Source organism: Hetaerina americana, unplaced genomic scaffold, assembly GCF_022747635.1.
Source record: "Hetaerina americana unplaced genomic scaffold, ioHetAmer1.1.p SCAF_7, whole genome shotgun sequence".
Classification (NCBI taxonomy): Eukaryota; Metazoa; Arthropoda; class Insecta; order Odonata; family Calopterygidae; genus Hetaerina; species Hetaerina americana.
Genome location: NW_027287316.1, coordinates 20,366,245 through 20,388,707, shown reverse-complemented (window position 1 = coordinate 20,388,707; position 22,463 = coordinate 20,366,245). Strand labels below are relative to the sequence as shown.

The 22,463-nt window shown below is 39.9% G+C and overlaps 1 protein-coding gene across 1 annotated transcript in view; it reads right to left on the bottom strand.

Moving 5' to 3' along the window:
- Positions 1-21,271, bottom strand: part of LOC139696319 (F-box only protein 32) — a 72,601-nt gene extending 51,330 nt beyond the window's left edge. Inside the window, exons 1-2 of the mRNA XM_071595031.1 lie at positions 21,055-21,271; positions 7,750-7,809 (exon numbers count right to left, since the gene is read on the bottom strand). Coding sequence (XP_071451132.1) covers positions 7,750-7,809; positions 21,055-21,185 — 191 coding nt within the window. The 5' untranslated portion in view covers positions 21,186-21,271. The remainder of the gene's footprint in view (positions 1-7,749; positions 7,810-21,054) is intronic.
- Positions 21,272-22,463: the final 1,192 nt, after the last annotated feature.

Here is a 22,463-nt window from a genome sequence, read left to right as displayed (position 1 = left end):
GTGTTTTGGACCAACACGGTCAAAGTAGTAAGAACGTAAGGAGAAGAATTGCACTGGGCAAAGAGGCTTTCACAAGGAGGAGGGAGTTGATGGCAGGGACGTTGAGTAAGGATATAAAGAAAAGACTCGTAAAAACTTTGATACAGAGCGTAGCTATGTACGGCGCGGTAACGTGGTCATTGAGGCAGGAGGATAGACGTAGATTGGAGGCTTTTGAAATGTGGGTGTGGAGATGAATGGAGAAGGTGAAATGGACAGAGAAGAAAACAAATGAGGAAGTACTTGGTATGGTGGGCGAAGAGAGGGGTTTGTTGGGAGCAATTCTATGGATGCAGGAAAAAGGGATTAGGGGCGTATTGACCGGTACTGGGATGCTGAAAACTGTCATAGAGGGGAGAATGTCAGGCAAACGAGAAAAGGGCAGGAACAGGATACGGATGTTGGACGGGATGAAGGGAGGAGGGAAGTACTCAGAGATGAAGAGGGACCTGATATAGAGTAGGAGACTGGATTTTGTGTTTTGTCAGGAGTCCCAAAATATTTATTTGGTAGTTGTGTCCATCCAATAACCTACCTTAACCGGTAGGTTACCTTATAATAATATTAATCAGGGTGAGATCTTGTAATTTCTTCTTCCACCTAACCCCTGCATAGTGATTTTTTTCATACTACACACACACGAGACCTGAGACGATTTTTCAGAAATTTCAAAGGTGTTTGACGAATATTATTTTTCATAAATTAACATGAAAGATGAATTGGATATGCCTGCAATCTGACCATTACTATTCAAGAATTACAAAAATATCGACAGGATGCTATTTAGAGCATTTTTAGACCCCTAATGACAAATATCAGCATTCGAATGTATTTGGAAACCATCTAAGACTAGAAGAGTTACCTTCACTTGGATGATTTCAGGTGTAATTTTAGGCCTTCCACCACCATTGTATTTGGACTGCGGGAATCATATTTCGAAAATGATTCACTATCCCCTCACAAAATCAAAAGTGCAACATTATATAAGTTACGGATGACACTTTTTGAAGATGAAGACTCTTTCATTACGAATAATATCACATCTTCCGTGAGACGAGATCAGTAAAATGCGCGCTCGACATGATTTCAAACCATCCTCGCCGGTGTGGAATCACGCATCTCTAAATTCAGCAGTTTCCGCTGCAAGTTTTCAGATTGACTTTCAAAGTGCTTCATTAGTTTTCCATATTTTCATCTGACAGAAAATCATCTCAATGCATATAATAAATAAGTCATGAGCAAGCCAACAGAATATACATATACTGTTTTCCAGAGTATTTAGATTCGTAGATTACACAAGAATAATCGCCGGAAATTAGATCAATAAAAATGAACAGAAGTGAACCGTTCCATTTTAAATTAGAGCATTTAAAAAATTATAATTAAAAAATGAAATCGACGCTCAATATTATTTTATTAATTACTTCACAAGTAAAAGGCATAGCAGTAAAATGATAAAACTACTACTGGAAACTAACTTCATTTCAAAATATATAATACAATTTGAATTCAAGTCAGATACTTAATTGGTGGGTAAGAAGGTAAATGTCATATGATACGCGAAAAATATAGGATTCATAGTCGGCATCGGACTAAAAAAAGGATAAAAATTCAATCAATTTTGGAGTAATTAAAAATTGTGAAATCATCGTGCATAGTTCAAAAATGATAGCTTGCTACTCCTTCGCTTGTTTATTTTTCTCATTTTCAGCCGGTATCGAGCAGATTAATATACATTCACGAAGTCGGCATTCACCCGTAGCATTGAAGACAACATTTACAAAAAACGAAAAGAATATCAGGACACACTCATTTTAGCGTTAAATATTCAACTTGAAAAAACTAATTTAATGTTCCGACGAACTAAATCTGATGAAGTAGATTCGCAAGGAGGAAAGCAGGAGAATATTAAAACAGGCAGAACGTGTGAGATGTGAAGGAGAAACAAACATGAGGTTAATAGCTAGAATTGCGCAGTTTCGCCAGTCGGGCAAAGGATGCGCAGTAAAACCAAGAATATATGACTGTGAAATTAGGTTAAAAAAGAACTTATTGTTTAATACATAAATTAAACACCTCCGAAGTGTTTTCATTCGTATGCTCATTACCAATGACAACAATATGCAAAGCCTCTTTCCTGCTAATACATTCACGGCCTTACGGCCTTCCGAACCACCGACTATGTATTAGAGTTTTAAATTATTATTTTCACACTCCTGCGAAATGAAACTCAGACCATCTTTCGATTTAACTGCCCAACGGAGAATCTCTAAATATCTTGCAATGATTTTCTTCCTGCGGAAAGCAAGCAGATACGTACTATCGGCGCGAATTCATTTTTCCGAGGCAGGCATGAACTGCATTGATAATTAAACTGTACTGTGTCAATATCGCACAGAGAAGAGTTTCAAAAGAATTTTTGGCCAAACAAATCAGACGCTATTCAAAAATGGTGTGGAAAATTTTGGTGGAAAACAGTTCTACGATTGCTGTTAAGAAAGTAACTTACGTTTCGACATAGCGTGGCAGAGGGTTAGAGCAACCATATTGGTATCTAAACGTCCCTACACTCAGTACGCATCCTGCTGTGATAGTGTGCAGACTGTGGTTCGACTACTTTGCTCACTGCGAATCGTTAAAATGTGCGCTGCGATAGACAATTCCGCGAGTTGTGAAGTACGATCTGTGAATAAGTTTTTACTTGCAAAAAACTACAAGCCATCGGCAAGTCATAGGCAACTTTGTGAAGTGTACGGAGACGGAATAGTGAGTGAAGGCGGAGTGAGGCAGTGGTGTATTCAGTTTAAAAATGGCAACAAGATTGTTCACGATGAGGACCGCAGTGGTCGGTCTAGCCTTGTAACAGATGAAATGACGGACGACCAGTTGTTGGAAATAATGGACCGTTCAATCTTAAACTAACAACACCACCTACGCACAACACTGTCACTCATCACTTAGTCAATGCATAGCCCAAATTTCCCGATGAATGCCAGCAGCTTTTAAGTTTATTGCCAGTAGAATCCTCGCTACTCGCAAACTGAGGTTAATTTTTGGACAGACCTCGTATATGAACAAAATGCTTTTCGCCCCATGAGTATACTTCAAGAACACAGTACATGAATATATAAACCTCAGCGGATAGCTTTCGTTTCAAATTAACAATGCCAGATGAAACTCTCAATTATTCCACCTTCGATCATTGTATACTACATTTCCGAAAATCCCGTAGTCACCGAAAATGCTAATGGCCATTGTGACTCAGCTGCAGACATGCTCTCGGAAAATTCTGGGACGACAGCAGGTAATATCTCCAATTTGTGGATTCTCTCGTGGAAAAGGCGGTGAATATCAACCAGGGAACAATGGTGTCCCCGACCGGAGGGTAGACTGGTCGGGCGATAATGCACATACGAGACAAGGTTGGAGCAGTAAGGGAATCGGATAAAAATATTCACCGTCAAACTACTACAAAATGATGCAACAATTTCAGAGCGTAAAAATCATTCACCTTGACCGGGATTTGAACACGGCTCCCACGATGTCCGGCCGAGTGCTTTAGCCAGTTAAGCTATCGAAGCGTCCGTCCTCTTATACATTGAAATTTTGGGTGCTTTTAAGGAACAAGACGTTGTGACGAAATACCGTACATGCAATGTCACAAGCATTCGTAGTGGTGCGCGACGCGCCACAGTTCACGAGGTTAAAGCCAACTTGAAACACTTAAGCTGTTTTTACCTTTGATAAATTCCAAAAACCTGCGCGAAAATCTCCCGCAGTTCCTTGGAATTTTACCACAAATTGCTTTCAAACATCATAGATAGAATCACACCTAGATTCGCAATCGCAACGATTTGAGTAGTACTCTTACAGTATAGAATCCATTTTTCCTACTATTTAAGAAAATTCGGTTGAATAACGTATCACCACACAATCGGCCTCACGACATCAAAATAGTACACTCTTTAGAGATAGCAAAAGAGTTGCGGATGATTTGGTGATTACTGGCATGCCAAAACAATGTTCTAAGTACCAAACAAACTTCTAAATCTGCAGAATTTTCGTGCAATGCTAGTTTCAAATATAAAAACCCCGAAATATTATCATCACAAGGAACGACCTGAAAGTTAAAATGCGAAACCAACTTTATATTATTCAATTAACCAAATTTTTATGATTTCCATTATGTAAAATTGATCGTCTCCGGCGTAACTTTATGGAATTTGCATAACATATCGAAATGAAATTATTCACTTTTAATTCCACACACTTTTTCCACATATTCCATTACAATTATTTTTCCACAATTCCATTATTTAGTCGTTTTGAGCCACCGGTTTCAGACCCAAGGCCTTGATCAGGCATATTTGTGCGTTTGTTCTTCAATAACGGATACATTCCACATAGCCGAACTGAGTTCATTAGCTATTTTGGTCATAAATTTTATGGGAATGTATGAAATGTCTCGAAGGAGGAGGCTTGTGAAGTAGAAGACAGAAGGATCGTTCGCATTCCTTAATTTCTAACTGAAATTAAAGCGTGTTGAATATGCACCGGCTGTCTCCCGGAGCATTCAACACCCTTAAATAGAGGAATGTAAAGAGCTTCCTGAAGTACAGCAAAATGATCAGGACAGCTATGAAGGTAGAATATTACATTCCTATACGATGATGACGGACTGGATAGGAGCTTAAATACTACCGAAAAATTAACAAAATAATTTAGGAGAAGAAAACCTGATAATTACAGGATATTACAATGAAACCGATGGAGAATGCCAAGAGGGAAAAATTATCGGAAGGATAGATTGAGAAGGAGCTGAAAGAGGAGAAAGATTTACTTAATTCTTAACGCAAAATAAACTAACATTAGCAAACATCACGTCCGAAAACTTATACCCAAGAATACGTGGAAATGTCTGGAGGCCGAAGACACGACTACATTATTGTGAAGTAGAGCTGGTTTTTGAAGATCCCTGAATGAAAAAGCAAATTTATTACGAAAATAACTAAAGAGAATTGTTGTAAAGTAAGAATACCAGCGATGGAAAACGTATTAAGGGCAGTTATTACAACGCGCCAAACCAAAAGGGTTTTCTGCAAGGAGAAAAATTTATTTATATCACAAGATTATTACAGTACCAAGAAAACGATTCATAAGGATCTTTAGCCCCCATTTCTGACGACTCGTCTGTTTATCTCCCGAGGCTAATGATGCGATAAATTTAAGATAACATGCGAGACGGTGAACGGTAATAACTGTGGAGAAAGAAAATTGGAAATATAGTAAAGGTGGAACTACAATGGAATGGTTAGGTTGAAATGGGCGGATGGAGAGTCTGATGAAGCCAGAAGAATGAGTGAGGAAAAAAGCCTATGGAGTATACTAAAAAGACTCAAATCCTTGTTTTCATCATTAACATAATGAACAGGGTAAGCTTCTACCTGAGCAATGCAAGCAATAAAAACGCTCGAAAAAGACAACCGTGCCTGCTGATCCCACCCCGGTTGAGGAGCTTAACTCACCTTAACCTGGTAACTCTCACTGCATTGGGAACGGTTTTACTGTTTTATACAGATCAGTAAACGTCTAGGAGACAAATTAATTCTTTGGCATGAGATTCTTAATATATATATATATTAAGGCATGATATTCTGAGGCATAATTCTAGGCATCGTACTTGGAGAGTGAACTTTTCCACAACTGTCACGTAAACTCTAATGGAATAAATACAGTTACTTTTTTACATATGTAACAATGTATAGAAAGCTGAAAAGTAAATAGAATTTGTGTGTGAGGGCGAAAATGTGTCCCTCATGCCATGGAATTTCGTTGTTTAATTTTTTTTAAGTCGACCAGAATGTACTGAAATTTAGGGACTGCTACGTCACAAAACCAATGACTTACAATAGCAGGACGCAACTAATCGGAACGCAGGTAGGTTATGAAAGTAAATCTTACCATGTTTAGATATTAATGTTGAAAACAAGTCATATGGAATACGACCAGCTGGCCGAGACAATAGTGGAAGGCGAGCGCAGAAGAGCGAAGGGAGAGCAAGATGGAGGCAAACCGAGGCTGCGGTGCATGAAAGAGTTGATTGACGACAGGAAAGCAAAGAAACATGAGCATATGAATTGGTCAGGAAAAGAGCTAGTGGAGCGCTGCATCTAGCCAATCCCAGGATTGATGGCCGTTGATGATGATGAAACTCACATCTGCAAAGCTCGCAGTTAAAAATAACTCCGGAATCACTCGTTAAGCTGACCGTAACAGCGGGATGAGACTTTTCCCCACATTTTCAATTCAATTCTATCGAACTTTTTTCCTCATTATAATAAATTATGCACTATTCCAATGAAATATTTAATTCCAATACAATATGTCGACTTTTTTTATTTTGAACAATTTTGCTAGTTGGTACCTTGACAATCGATGTTCTACTCCATTATAATATTTCACCTAGACGATAGTTTTCGGGAAAGCTCCAAATCAGCACGAATGGGATATGAAGTACCTACAATGATATTTTTGAACGCCACTGTTTCGTGCTGTTTTAAGAAATCACTTTGTGTCATCCACAATAACTCTTCCTCTCGGCATGGAATATTTTGAACAGGCGGTGCCAGGAAGTTTCAATCTCGAGGCAGAACCGATTAATGGAACAAGCGCAAAACAACAATTTCCTAACTGCATGCAGGTGCACGAGTGAAAGTGAGCTTGCACGCACCGTTAACCACTCGGAGAGAACGTTCTTTCCGACTTCGTTGTTTCTCTTGGGGAAAGTTGTGAAAATAATATGCATAACTCATTGTGATTCGTGAACGCAAGCGGTTATTAACTCAGCCTTAATTAGCATTCTCATCACGAACGTATACATGAGAACGGGAGCTTGATGCGTCACCCTAGGGAGGGAGGGGGGGGCAACGTAGCCCGATTGCTCGAAGACGATAGCCCCCCCGGTTCACGTCATCACTTAACTTCCCAATAAACTCCCGTGACTTATAAACGAAATGGAGGAAGAAGAGTAGACAGAGCGACCACCGTGGAGAACATAGGAATGACTTAATGCGATACGAATATTTTTTTTTATTCGTGAAGCTATTGAGGTGGATGTGAGTCACACTCGTGGCGTACTGCAGTTCGCTCTTCTCTTTCCCCAAAGACCTCGGGCTGGATTGTCATTTGGGGATTGGAAGCGACGTTTAAATACGATGCCGTGCAATCACGGAACTCGGGGTAAAAAATTATCATAGACTCAAGGGAAACAATATCACTTATTTTATTTTAGCCACAAACATTTGCCGAACCCCCAGTTCCCTGAGTTTAGAACACTTTTAAACTTCCGAAAATGAAACCTTTTTATTTAAAACTAACCTAATCTGGCCTTTTCAGCGAAACCACTCCTTCAGCAAATACTAAAAAAATAGCTTAATCTGGCAGAAACTTCCAGAGGATATTTATCAGCGACATAATAATCGAGAATCAACTATTAACCATTAGTGAATTCAATTCTTTCAGCCCCCAAAATGTGGAATCTTATCAAATCACGCTTTATAATATTTAATTATCTCATAAGTTCATTATAGCCATAACCAAATGGTAGCGAAAGAGTAAAGTGAGGTTTTTAATTGATAATTAACCATTCATAGATAGATGTAGTGGGCTCAAATCAATCAATCTACTACTTAATGGAATGTAGGTACTCACCATCTATTCGCTATGGTGCTTAATCTGAGTTCTTGGTTGAATTCCTGCAAAGCTTGACACCTGCAAAGATAAAAAAGTGGTATTGAGACATCGTCAGGCGGCCTGCAGGGAAGACATTAGAAATTAAGCATTAAGTATAGATGGGCATGGAATAAATACATTTTATTATTTACGAAAGAGGACACAGATGCACAATTTTGATAATAAGTCGGGAATTGTTGGATTAAATCATACACACAACATCTAACAAAAATAGACAAAAATATAAGTTTCGATCATTAAAATGCTATAAAAATGTAGCGCTGAATACGTCCGAATCGTGTGCTCGTTTAACGAGAAATTTCATCATACCCAACACCATCAGAAGAAAATCTGAACTTGGTGAAATTTGAGTTCAACCATTAATATTTTCAAATTTTCATTGCTGATATTTACTTTCCATTACGCAAACTGCGGTTCCGAACGCCAACAACGGTAGGCTTAAGGAAAATTTTTCATTTCCTTGCCTTAAAATTTTTCGTTCCATTTGTAGGAAGTTTGCTCAGTGATTCTGTGAATTGGACCGCCTTTTTATATGTTGGCACTCTAAGTACAATGAATGTACCTTCTGCACTTCGAGAGGGTTCGAAAAATAATTAATGCGAGCTTATCTGGTGTTTTCTAACCACTTGAAACTTTTATTAATGCTAGAAAATGTCTATTTGATTTTAATGTACATTTCAAGTACTTATTACAGCTAGGTTACCATAATAAAAAATACAATTAGCCATTACATCCGGGACCCATGAACGATTATCACGGAGCTGCGTAAGTTTGTATTTTTACTATGCCATTTGACGTTTGAAAATATCCATTTTTAGCATTTAAAATATTTCAGTTGCTCATTCCGCTGAAGCTATTTCATTTTATTCTGGCTTCCTCGTGGCAGCAGAATGGCATTGCCACCGACACGAAGCATAATTCTCATAGTAGAACAGCTTCAAAAACCGTGACTGGCACAACAATCGCAACGAAGATATTTCCAAAATCGGCATAGATTACAGGGCAGATTGCTTACAAAAGAAGACGCCGCGTATCCGAAAGGCCGTCTCCTCATATAAAAAAATCTCTTGGCATTTGGGGCTATCGCAGAGGTAAGTGGAGCTGACATTTGATATTTTAAAAAAATTCTTGTTATGAATACACTGGCATTTAATAACTTTGTTATTTCCGGCCTACGATCGAACCTGCCCCCGAATAATGGTAATGATACAAAAAAAATGCGGAAGAGTTTTCACCGAGAGGCTTTCGAGCACTTTCGATGTGTGCAGACTCCGAGGCAGAACGCCTTCTCGAGGATGATGGTAAAAAAATAATCAAGAATTCCTTGAATCGTAACAAAACGCATTACAAACAAGCACCGCAGTTCGCAGCTATCCCACGACAAATGGAACTTTCAACGCGTTCTTTCTCAGAAAAATCTCCGTGAAGTGTTAATTTAAATCCTTTCACTTAAAATTGTAGATAAATATAAAATAAATCATTTAGGTTCTGCAAAAGTTGAACATTCTGTAAAAATTATATAATATATTTTTCAGTACCAACTTGAAGGAATTATTTCATTATTCACAATTTATATAGGGCTCACTTATTTCAGCAAATTCATCATTCACTCTATTCATTCCCTATGAGGTTTTACATTTCCTGATCATCTGTTCAACACGATTCTCCCGAAGGGTGGAGAATTACTGCGCTAGAAGGCTGGTTGTGCACAGGGCCAACCTTATCTGTTGCGGCACTCTAAGCAAGATCCTACACGGGATCCCTATTGAACCCTGGTTTTCGGCTTTGTTAATTAACTTTCGCTTGTGGTAGCATTCGTTAAAATTACTGCCGGAAGACATATTTTTTAAGTTCGATATGTTTTTCAATAAAATTTTCTACACGACGAAAGGTCCGCGCAGCGTTTGTTATTCACTAACATATCTGTCCCCAATGGAGCGGCCATGAGAGTGATAGTGCCACGTTTAATGTCACGTAAAATACATTGTTGAGGAAGGAAACGGGAAACCGCCTTAACTATTTGTGCCAAGAAACTATTATTAAACTATTATTAACTATTATATTAAATATTTTTCAGAGGTATCTCGATCCCTACTTGAGGTGCTTTGTGGAGGGCACTTTGAGTTGAATTGTCCGTCGGATGGGACGTTAAACTGTGGACCCCTTGGCGCCTTTCGTTAAAAGTAGGCTAGTCGGGTTTCTCTCCACCCTTCATCCTTTCCTGTCCATCCCCTATGGCGCAAATGACCTCAGTTGTCGGTCGCCACCCCTAAAAACTACTACTACTACTACTATTTTGGACCTAAATTCGAAAATAAGTCCCGGCAACTACTTGACTCCGCTTACAGGGGGGAGCTCCCCTGGCTCTAAGGGGTGGATCCCCATGCCTATTATAGGGGGAAGACGAGCTTCCTCGGTGGTTGTCGAACGAAATCCTTTCAAAGAGGGATCGACAGCGTCAGCAGAAAAGAAGTCAAAGAAGTGGACTTAGCAAGACAGAATAGGGATTTTGAATGTTAGGGCAATGTATAAGACAGGGAAGTTATGAAATATAAAGCAGGAGATAAGGAAATATAGGTTTACATACATAAAGGTAGTAGTATTAGGGTTGCGCGAGGTGGAATAGAAGAAGAGGGGATATTCTCGGATCGACAAGTTATTGACTACTATATAGCGAAGTGGAAAGAGTCAGCGAGGGGAAGCAGTAGTGCAGAACAAAAAAGAAAGAAGAAGCGCAGTAAGCATAGAGTAGATGAGCGATAGAATATTATTAGGAAAGATAAAATCTGATCCAACGAATTTGGTTCAGTGGTTCGTTTGAATGTCCATTCTGAACCTGCCTTCACCGTTAGACTACCATTAATACATTGTCCATCCATCGTTAGTCTTCACGAATATTTACTCAGGGGGATTGAAATGGTGCGGTGGTTAACGTACAGGCTTCCCACTGAGGGGGCCCGGGTTCAAATCCTGGAAAAAACAAATATTTTCATTGGTATCCCGATTCCAACTTGAGGGTCTTTGTGGAGAGGAATTTGAGTGAGTACGACGTCTGCCAGATGGGACGTTAAATTGCGGATCCCTTGGCGCCTTTCGACAAGAGTAGGCTAAGGCCATCGCTGGGTTTCTCTCCACCCTTCCTTTCCTATCCATCTTTAATGGCGCAAATGACCTTAGCTGTCGGTCGCCTTCCATAACAACTTTAAAAAACTCTTTTGTCCGAGGGGTTTTCAAGACTTTTTACATCAATTAATAACTGTTGTTTTCTCTTTTGGTAACTTGATACTATTGTGGATAAAATTTTCCGGACGCAATTTTATCAAGTGACTGCAACGTTTTCGATTACGATGGGTGAAGCACCGCAAAGTGCGAAACACGCGGATTGCACGGCTCGACGACCGGCCCTGTTGCTCAGACCGGCCCTTTGTCCTCTCTGATCCACTTTGTACCGTGCCATATGGAAGGAATCACTTTAAGGATATTATTTCCCCACTATTCTCCTAGCCACCACCACTCACCCCCCCCCCCTTTGACCCGCTGCCACACCCTAGTAACGGCATTACACATGGGTGCTCTAATCTTTATTCAAATGAGCCATATCGAACGGCGCTGGTGCAGCGAAGTCAGCCGTTTGCATCTAACCGCTGGCGTGGATCCTATGATGCACGTGCGGATGTGCAGTTTTCATTACATTTGCCAGTAACCAACCATAACAGAATTTTAATTCTTGGAACCGAGCCAGTTAAACATGTTAGCAAAGAACGACCATTGGCGGGCCGTACACTCCTACGAGCATCGAGTCGGTCGAGATCATAAATTTGACAATACATGTTATAGTTAAAAACGTACCGAGTCATTCTCTAAAAATTAGGTCGAAAAAAAGCACGAAACAGAATATTTTCTTGGCACTATGCTGAGGCATTAAGCAAGTACTACTTCAAATCGCCAAAATATTTACCATAAATTCATTGTTCCCAAAGAGGGAATCGTGATTGAAACTGCACAATTGAAATTTAGAGTGGGGGTGGGAATTCGAAGCAAAACAAATTAATACAGAATTTTTAAGATCAAAGAAAATTTGAGAAAAAAGTGTACGCATTTATTGAAGTATTTGAACGAAAGTGTTTTTCATTGATCACATTTTTCATCAGTACAGCACTGTGTGTACATACTATTGTTAGTATCGTATAATTTATCATGCGATAACATTGCAGGCGCAATACAGTTAGATGCAGTTTACATTCATATCAAACGCTCAGTTTCCAATTCATTCAAAATATACGACTACACGAGATCAAAAAGATGATACATAAAAGAGCGGTTCCGATTTTTAGAGACGGGTTACTTTCAAACCTGAATCATCGAGTTCGATGGGGTTGGAATCCCTTCTTAACTGCATTTCATTGTGCACATTACAATCGTTGATCAGAAGGATTGGGGAAGAAACTGCCCCGCATATACTGTATTGCCTCATTGCACATACTTTAGTGCCTGAAATTTGAGCGAGGTCAATCCTATCCTAACCTATCAAAACCATCCTTCGAGTTAATAATCGTGGCACATTCATTCAATAGTGACACGTTCATTTAATTAAAATTCAACGACAATTTAGTGGTAATATCTTCGCAACTCATGCCAATATAAAACTTCCTAACGCAAAACTATGTCTCTAAAATACCGCCTTTCCCCTTCAAATCCCTGTCTGAAGTATCTAGTCCACAGAGGAACCCTCGTTCCGATAACTACGCCACCGGACCCTTATAAAGCCATATACACTGCAGAATTAAAGGAATTATGGACCGCATTACTCGTCCGGATCAACCTTGCCCAATGTATTGATTAAAAGCGTCAATACTTTGCGGCCTGTTCCCGGTACCCCGCCCCGTATTCCCAAAATCTCACCTTAAGTGCTTACGGGGGTTTTTGTCTAATCAACATCACGAACCAATTTAAAATAATTTTGATCGCGTCATTTTCTTTATATTATAGGGTTTCTCCCTTCTTATTTGACTTGCTAAATGCAGCGGTTATGTAACATATTGATAAAAAATAGCCCCCTCAAGCAGAGACACGTGTTTCCATCAATCTCATCAACGTCATCTCGCGATAATTTAATGCTACATTAAATTACTTTTTCGCTTAAAGAGCCCGAGTAGGGAGTCGACCAAAAGAGTTCTCGGTTTCCTTTCAAACGCTTGGTTTTCACGTCCCAAGTACTTGTCGTCATGTAATTCCTCTGGACGACCAAGGGAGTCTACCTGGGATGCGAACTCGGGAGACCGTAGAAATGAAGTCCCCCAGCCCAGTCGATGTGCACCCGCCGACACAGCAAATATGGCAGCGCGACCAAGTGCGAGACCAGATATGAGAGAAGAGGTAGAATGCATTCGAATAACGGTGCGAATTTGAGAGTGGAAAATAACGATTGGCAAAGATTTAGAAGGTCGTGACCTGCAGTTTCCAATAGTAGGACCCCACTTCCCCTCCGCCCCCCCCCTTCCAAGGGTACTGGGCGGATCCCGGAGACTCGAAATGTTCCGTCCATTCAAAGATACCGGCAAAAACACTGGAAATGGAAGGGGCAAGGCGGGGCAACGGAGGGATAAAAGTAGTAAAGGAGTATGTTAAAATATACGAGAAAGGCATCCAAAAACTTTCCGGAGGAAGAAAGGGTAAATCCCGGAGGTGGTGCCTGTCGAAATAAGGGAATTTCGATGAGTAGCGTTTACATTCGCGTGTTGAGCGATACGATTACGTTGTCCCTCTCCTCACAATCGTAAAATAACTTTCCGATACCTTCGGTTGGACAAACTTTCCAACTCGACTCGAAAGACTGTATTCTCCCCACCATTATTTTAGCAACCCACGACCAAATAAACACAACAGGATTACTTGAATAGCTCCAATTCACTCACCTCGGCCTCGGCCCGCGATTGTGGGTAATACGCACCACAATGATAAACGATGAAGGCAATTTAATTTTATGCTAATGATGAATAATACACTAAGAACTGACTCCTTGGGAAAAGCAGGGGTTCGCCCTACTTTTCCCCCCCTCGTGATCTAATGTCTTTTCACACCATCATTCGGGGCTCCCTGCGAGCTCGCACATACCCAGAGAGAATAGTTTTTCGTTTCGACTATCTCCCTTGCCTTTGTGGTGCCCTTAGCGCTGGGGTCAATCACCGCATTGCAATAAAATGTGTAACCGCAAATGTACTATATACGTGACTGACAGCCACGAAATAAAGATAATATAATTTAATTTTGCAAATGTGCCCGAATCAGCCATGGGCGGCGAAGAGCCTTTCATATCTTTTTAAATTTCAAATAAAGATACTTGATTTTCCCGATCGTTTCGATTCCTGGTTGTTTTTAACTTTTCGAAGATCAATATTAAGGGTAAGTCTAATCCTGCGGCCCTTGCAGGGATTTCAGCGCCTCCTTGACGCAGGATGCAAACCTTAGGAAAGAAAGCGGCACGAGGCCATGAATGGATGATGACTGGGATCGATAAATGGGACACTCGATACTTTTCCATAACAAAACAACGAAGATCGATGCTTACCCAAGTCCCCAAAGAGGGAATGTTAATTGATTTAAGAAATTTCATCGAAGCTTATTCAGGTGAAGATTTTATTCTTCCGAAATGTGGCAATGATTTAAATCGATATTAATTCATCAAACTGGAAGAAAATTTTTCCAGGGATAGAGAACACAATCAGCGACTGATCGCCGCATCTAGGGTATCTAGGCACCTGCGCGATGACTCATTTTAGCAAACGAGATGCTTGACCCATAATTTTACGTTTTAAAAAAATTTAGGTTTCAAGCCTTGATTTCGTTGAAAATTTTCACACATAAAGAAAGCTGGTGACATTTTAGGGATGATCACTATACATTCAACACTTTTGAAAAACCACCGTTATAGTGTGACATTATTTATCTCTCCCTGCTTGTCATACAATACTATTGCTTCAATTTCCACGACGGCATGATTGTACGACTCCAGTTTACAAGTGAAACAACCTAACAATGGAGAAATATCCAGACCATGGTGGATTCTCGTCAAAATGAATCGAGTGATTATATTCTGCGAAATGGATTTACTTAATTTTTTACCTCATACTCTTTATTTCGTGGGATATCGTTACGTAAGTTACGTACGCACACGGATATTCAACACTTTTTTTTCAAAAATTTACCGAAGTGAAATTTAGGGGGCCATGTATAAAACAATGGAGTTTCAATTTCCTGCTTTCAGCGATTTCAGTTGAATACGATAAAATTGTGTAAATTCATCCAAAAATGACTTGTTTTCAGTCATCCATTCCAGGCGACATTACTCGTATTTCCGACAGCAACCCGCAATGGCTGTGTTGGTCAACACATCGTTCTTCTTGAAAGTATAGTTACCAAAGCATTGGTATAACACAGTATCCCATATTCCTTCGATATGAAAACGACGGTAAAACAAACAACTTATTAGAGCCATCCATATATTTCTACCGCCACAATACTCCACTTTGAACATGAGACCCATCTCACGAAAATTATTCATTCATTAACTCGGATGCAATCCAATTAACTAAATTAAACCACGTAGAATAATTGAATAATATCAATTCGTACTATTTTTCACATACAATAAAAATTCATCCAAAATAATAAAAGAGGCGCATTGTGCGCGATCTCGGGAATGAGGATTGTCCTTGAGAAAATCATAACAGGATGAGGGTTGGAAAAAAAGACATTCGCTTTCGGAAGACTGGCATTCGTCCAGCAATTTTTCTGCCAATTCATAACATTGAATACACGATAAGCCGGCATTAGTTCTGAGGGTAAGCACTCTATACCTATCATATGCCATTATTCAAATGAGATGTGATTTATTAAAGGAAAGGGATTAATATGAAAACGTACTAACGGATTGCCAAGATTCAGTGTCTGATTACGTAATATCTGTGCACTCCGTATAACGTTTCGGAAAAGCCGCCCCGAAATTAATAGCCGCAGTAATACTGTCACTTAAAATTTTCTGATATGAATAGAGGGTTGGGTTTTTACTTTTGCATTTGATGAAATAAAACCAGATCTCGCCGCCTGCGGAGGTTAGAACGATAAGAAAATAATCTCTCTCAAGAAATACCAAAATCCGCATCGAGTGTGGATCACAGAGCTGCGGCTCGGAGAAAATGACCCGGATCCGGTCAATACATCAGCGCCAGAGGATGGGGGAGTAGGGTAACGCGGATCAGCTGTTCTCCGTTCCATTTTCTGGCAGAAGAGAATCTAAAACTCTCAATAGCATCATCTCCCTCCGCCCTCATTTTGACCCAATTATCATACACCCGAGATCCTTAATAACCCTAAATCTCAACAGAGCTACTCATCCAGTTTACACTAGATTGCAACTTACGTTTAAACTAAGTCTTATTTTTAAATTTAGGACTTGATATAAAAATCCTGGTCCCGTGAAATATTGATGGCATTTCTTAGTACTGATCTGACGGGCTTCTTCGTCGATAAAATCGCAAATATCCGAAAATGCAAATTCGACGGGAGAAGGGAGGTTATGGAAAACCAGAGAGGGCGGACCGAATTGCGGGCTTCTAAAAACAATTGCTCAAAGAATGAACACTTTTTGTCTTAGACTGACAGGCTTCCATCCTCTACAAAATGCCTGATATTTTCTTCCTTGTACCCCGCCTATTAATTATTTGCACGTGCATTACAGTATTCGACATTTCACTACCTCACACAGAATACAAATAAATATATCTTATCAGTCATTATTATCTACATTTTTCCCTTGCCTGCTTCCTGGGGAAAAACCGAAAGGTGGTGTTGCTCCGCCCCACACCGCTTCAAGTAATCTGATCGCGTCGCTTCATTGCCAGATTTATCTGAGTTCTACCAATTCACGCTACTTCAGAAACGGATAGCATGCATCTTATTTTACCTCTCCAAAAACAATATACGGTAGGAAACACTCAATAATATACCTCATTTGCAGTTAATCCTAGTTATTTCCCACCCTCAATATAAAATAATCTCTCACTCTTGTCCTTTACCATCTCACTTTCTTTCTCCCGTCACTTCCACCAGCAAACGCTTGATCAAGTATTTTGGCCCGAGAGTACTTTTTCATGTCACGGAAAATCCGGTATTTTATTGTGAAATGGACACGTGGATGGTATGAAAAAAAACGGCAAATCTGGTTCCGGGAGAAAATCAGGTCCCCGTCAGGTCTACTGCTTCATCGAGGCTTTTGTTATGGCCAGTGTCGTAGTTGGGTTGGAGATGCGAGGAAGTTCCTCCGGACGCAAATAAAGAGTGGGCGCATATGGTGTCCCTCACGTGTGGTGCGCGGTTGCGCAACACAAGGGAGCGATTAATCCCTCCACATGACGCCTTCTTCCGTCTATGCCCTATCATTCAAGTGTAAGATCTAGCATGAGACAAGCGAGACTGTACATTGTATATACAAAACACTTTTTTGAAAGTCTCGCATACGTGAAGAATAATGTATAAAATTTAGCACTAGTGGACACAGGCAAAAACATAGAAACACATATAAAAGAAAAGAAACACGCAAGGTTTCGAATTCTCGGTGGTTTTTAAATGAAGTAACTATGAAAACTAATATTTTTTTACAATACAACGCTTTCACAAAGTTGAGCCCAAGGGACGCTTGAAAACAAATAATAATATTTCAACTGATCCTAGAAATATCTAACGCACTTGGCATTATAATTACATACATATTTTACATTTTACTTGAATTTTTTGTTCTCATATAAAGTCAAAATAGAGAAAGCATATTTTTCAAGCTGTTGTACTGCATCAAAAGAGGGCATACACATAAAAGTTCGGCAAGGACGCTGAAAACCATTTGAAAACCGAGTGTAAAATGATTACGTATTGAAGACGGGTAGCTCCGTATTCAGACGTAGTACCCATTTCAATGCTCCATACATAAGTCGTATTGCTTTCATTGTTCCATGCTTGCATTACATTAGAAATACGAATGCAAAGTCAGAAAACACATAAAGAAAGAAATAACCAACATTAGAATTCTTATACGTGTATGAGGAATATTTACTTTCATCACTAGCATCTCAAGATATTTTGGCTCATCCAAATTGCAAGTAATAATCATATGTGTTCTGCTGAAATGGAGGTCAACCCTAATCATACTAGGATTGGATCAAGCGCTGGCATAAGTGTGTTGCAGTCGATGGGGATTACTTTGAAGGGGACAATATAGATTTAGATGAATAAACTTGTATTTTTAATTTTCTGAATAAATTCCGGGAAATTTTTGATCAAGGTAGTATTCTTCAAAATATGAATCTGAATGTTATACTCTTGGGGACAAAACTACAAGCGAAAGTGGCAGGAGCACCTTGATACCGTAATAGAAATGTCAGCATGGGAAAGTCACGATTTCGGTAAATGACTCCAGGGGTCAAATCCTAGAAGAGCCATAAGAGAACAATTCTCGTGCACGTAGGGCTGGAGTCATCGGTGGTGGGGGTGGAAGGGTCTATTGACCCAAGCTTCACCTTCGCAGGGTCATTAAATTACTTCATGGACCGCAGTAGAATTTTCGCAACACTTTTGGATTAACGTAACTTTTGAATCGGTTGGGAGAATTTGAATTATACGGAAGTGACCTGACTTGCAAATAATAACATTATCATAGGAAATCTACCAGTTAAGGTAGGTTTTGGATGGACCCGAGCTACCAAACGAGTCAGCAATAATCTTCTTGTCTCTCATAAAAAAACACAACTAAACATCCCTATCCTATTCCTGCCCCTTACTCTTTTTCCTAACATTCTTCCCTCTATCACAGTCTTCAACATTCCATAATGCTGCTAATCAATATCCTCGTCATCCATCTTTCCTGAATCTTATGCAACCGAAAATGGTTTAGTTTATGTGCGTTAAAAGATAGGAAACTGTTCTTATGAAAAAAATTCGGTTAAGTTCGATTCGGTTCTTTAAAATAAATTCTATTTCTGGCATATGGCATATTATCTTCTGAAATAACCCTACCACAAGATAAAAGAGAATATCCACCAAGGGTGCGCCGTGTCCGATCTCCCCCTTTTCCCTAAAGCACTACGCCTCAAAAATACCACCCCATTGTTACTACGCGCAATCCGCGCTGAAGCCACCCCCCCCCCCTCGCCCCCCGAACGACAGCGTGGAACCGCAGCCTCGCCCTCCGCGGCGAGGGACGAAGACCACGGGAGTCTTTGGCCCCAGGAAATGGGGCGCTCAAAAACAATGAATTGCTACAGAATACTATATTTACTGGATATCCACGGGAGGAGGGACTAGGTGACCTTATTCCCCGTTGCCGGGAGGATGGAGTCGGGTCCCGGCGCATGCGCAATTGTTAGACGGCATTGATCTCTACCTCTACAGCTTCTGAACTCGATGCAAGGTCGCGCTTTTAGGAAAAGGGAATGCGGGACATTCCTTCTGAGGAAAAGAAGTTGGGAGGAGAGAGAGAGAGTGAGGGTAAAACGGCCACTCGGGGCGATGAACAAGAGCCGGGAGGAAAAGCGGTCCGCTCACGGAAACAAACGGCCTGGCAACACAAAACGGATCACTGTCCCTCGGCAATAATTTCGCCGAGCGTCACGTGACCAGCGCAGCCAATCAGCTTCTGACCACGGGAATAAAACGGCGAAATTGGTAAACAAAGTAGGAAAGAGATCAGAGACCCAGCGGCTGGCCCCGTATTCCATTCGGGAAAATACAAGATATGAATTATACTTCATGCATAGCAAATCGTATTATAATATAACATTGAACTTCGCGCTGGAACTGAACTGAAAGACGAATTGCTTACTCGACAACGAAATGATTAAACGGCAGGACGCGGTTACGTAAACTAAATTATTTAATGCATACATACAGGTTCCCTTTGCACGTACCCCTTTTTTTGAAAGGGTAATATAAATAACCTGGTTCCGCAATGTAATAAATATATTTTTAATATAATTCAATGAGTCAAAAGATAACAACGAATCAATAACAAAATTCCCAGTGCAAGTAAAATGTCATGTTTCGTTTACGCGAATAATCCGTCTCTTCACCCGACGAATCCCTTACAAAAGAAAATCATTCCCGCGATCCCAAACATCAAAATCACTAAAACGCGGATGATTCTTCGAAAAATATTACCACATCCATTACATCAAGCAATAACATGCATTGTCGAACAACATTTATTTCAGATGATGAAAGAACGTGTTTTTGTTACTTTCATGTGAACAGTTACATATCCTAATTTACTAATACTGCCTGACAGATTTAATTTTACCGTGAAATTGCACAGCTCAAATAAGTGCATCTAAAACATAATGAATACACGTAATACCCAAAATACTGACTGAGCTATATGAGAAGCATTTTGTTTACTCTCACGCGGACACTTGCACCCAACGCTTTGACGGGGTGCTTACCACGGGGTACACGGAAAAATTCGATCGACAACACAATACTTGTAAGGTTTGTATTTAAGCAGCAGCCCGCACCGGGAACTCCGGGAATGTCCAAGCTTGGGTAAATCACTGGTCGCAAAAAAATACCGAACTACCTGGTTTACTTCTAAGTGAGCATAGGGATTCTTACACTACACTATCCTTTTAACTTTCCAAATTATCTCGAGCACTTGTATAAACCAATTCTCGTAGAAATCTGCGGATTAGTTGAATTTTTTTGAGTAAATATTTTATTATTCATTAATGAAAATGATAGAATCGTCGTCATCAAGTGATTACTTTTCCCGTGTTAATCTGAATAGTTATGCTAATAAGAATATCGTCATAATATACGTAAACACTAAATCTGACAGTATTATTTATCTTATCTAATAGAACCAGTAGTTTCCCTGCACCCTAGTAAATCTGAGCATTATGATGCGACATAAAAAATCAGCCTCTTTTCTAAGTTTATTATTCCCATTGAGAACAATTCCCCAGCGCTAAGTACCTTATACTCGATAACGGTTACAAAATTGCCTCAATCACGGCATTCATTCAAGGTCATTCATTGTCTTTTTCTACGCACAATACTCCAGCTAAGAGGAATTTACTCACGTTAACCGAGTGCTAAACAATACATCAAGTTGATTAACAAACTCAGCTGCTCATGGGCGACGACAGCTAGCCATTGCTCTGGGAAGCCATTCGATCAGCTGTGGCGATATAAACAAACCACCCCCAACTCGTCGAAACTGACCTGCTGTTTGTATCCTCCATGTTGCTCGTTCGTTGCCGTCCGCACATCAGTATCTTTTTCTTCTCCCAGCCTTCCTCTGTTTTCACCCATTCCTCTCCTGGAGAACGCCAATCCTTAGAAATGAACGGCATTGTCGCAAATTTCACATGAGATCACAGCTGCACGCACGAAGCTCCGCGGAACTACTCCGTTTACTTTCCTTAGTGAACTCTTCCGCTTCGACCAGAGCGCATGGCATTGTTGTGGTGACTTCTTCCAATCAGCTGACAGGACACATGTTGCTAGCCTCACTCCGAGGTCAAGAGAAATGCATATGCCCTCTGGAAGCAGTGCCATCTCTCGATCATCGTTTCAACTACTTCAACCTACGACGAATTTTTGCTTTGAATTATGTGATTAATAGCTGAAATAAGGTATAATCAGCTGTGAATATGCTTTTGGTGGTCATTGCAATACCGAATTCATAGCCTGCAATTGCATTGAAATTATTCAGGGTGTAATGTTTACTTAACGACATCGCTACTTTGACCTTTATACGATCTATTTTTTAAACTTTTTGGATACTATTTGTCTTTATATAGTCTTGAATTGCTTAAACTGTAGTTGTGATCATAAATGCTTTCAATGTAATACTTTGAATATGAAGTGTTTAATATTCGAAGACTCCTGTGACCAAAAACGTAGCCGTTTTTGTGTGCATTTTTCATCGTTTTAAGTTGCAACAAACGATATTATGGAAAATGTTAGCATCTTATGTGGCAATTAAGAATATTTTCACGATCCGAAGATGTTCAGCATGTAATAGTGATTTTTCTTGCGCACTTTTCACCTGCCATAAGGGATTTTTGGAAGAAGCCAAATTTACTGATTAAGCCAACTTTTTTCGTACTACATTTTTTGTGAGAAAGAATGCGAACTTCAGGATTCAGTGATCGTGAATTTTCGATGTACAGCCTGAAACCGTTGAATTCAGAAGGCAAAATTCCTCTATGGACTAATTTTACGGAAATGATTGGTATAGAGAGAAATGAGATCTACTAATTTCAAGTAAATTGATGAAGAAAGGATTATTTTTTTCTGAAATTAAGGTATGCAATGTTGATTCCGAAAGTTGCGCGAATTCTGCAGAATAATGTGCATTATTAGTTAACAACCCATAGCCCCTCGTCGAAAGCATTTGGATGTACTACTGAATGGATTCTGTTGTACTGTCAGAATTGGATAGCATGAAATCAGAGCTCGAAGAGAATACGAAGCGAACTGCAAATGAAATCTAATGGGAAGATAGGAAGAGCTCTCAAAAAATAAAAAACATCTTTTAATGGAGGAACCAAACACTGACGCTTTCGTATGTTCTGTTCGTGGTAAATATAGAAATTTTTGGCCTTTGATCGGGTCAACCTTTTGCA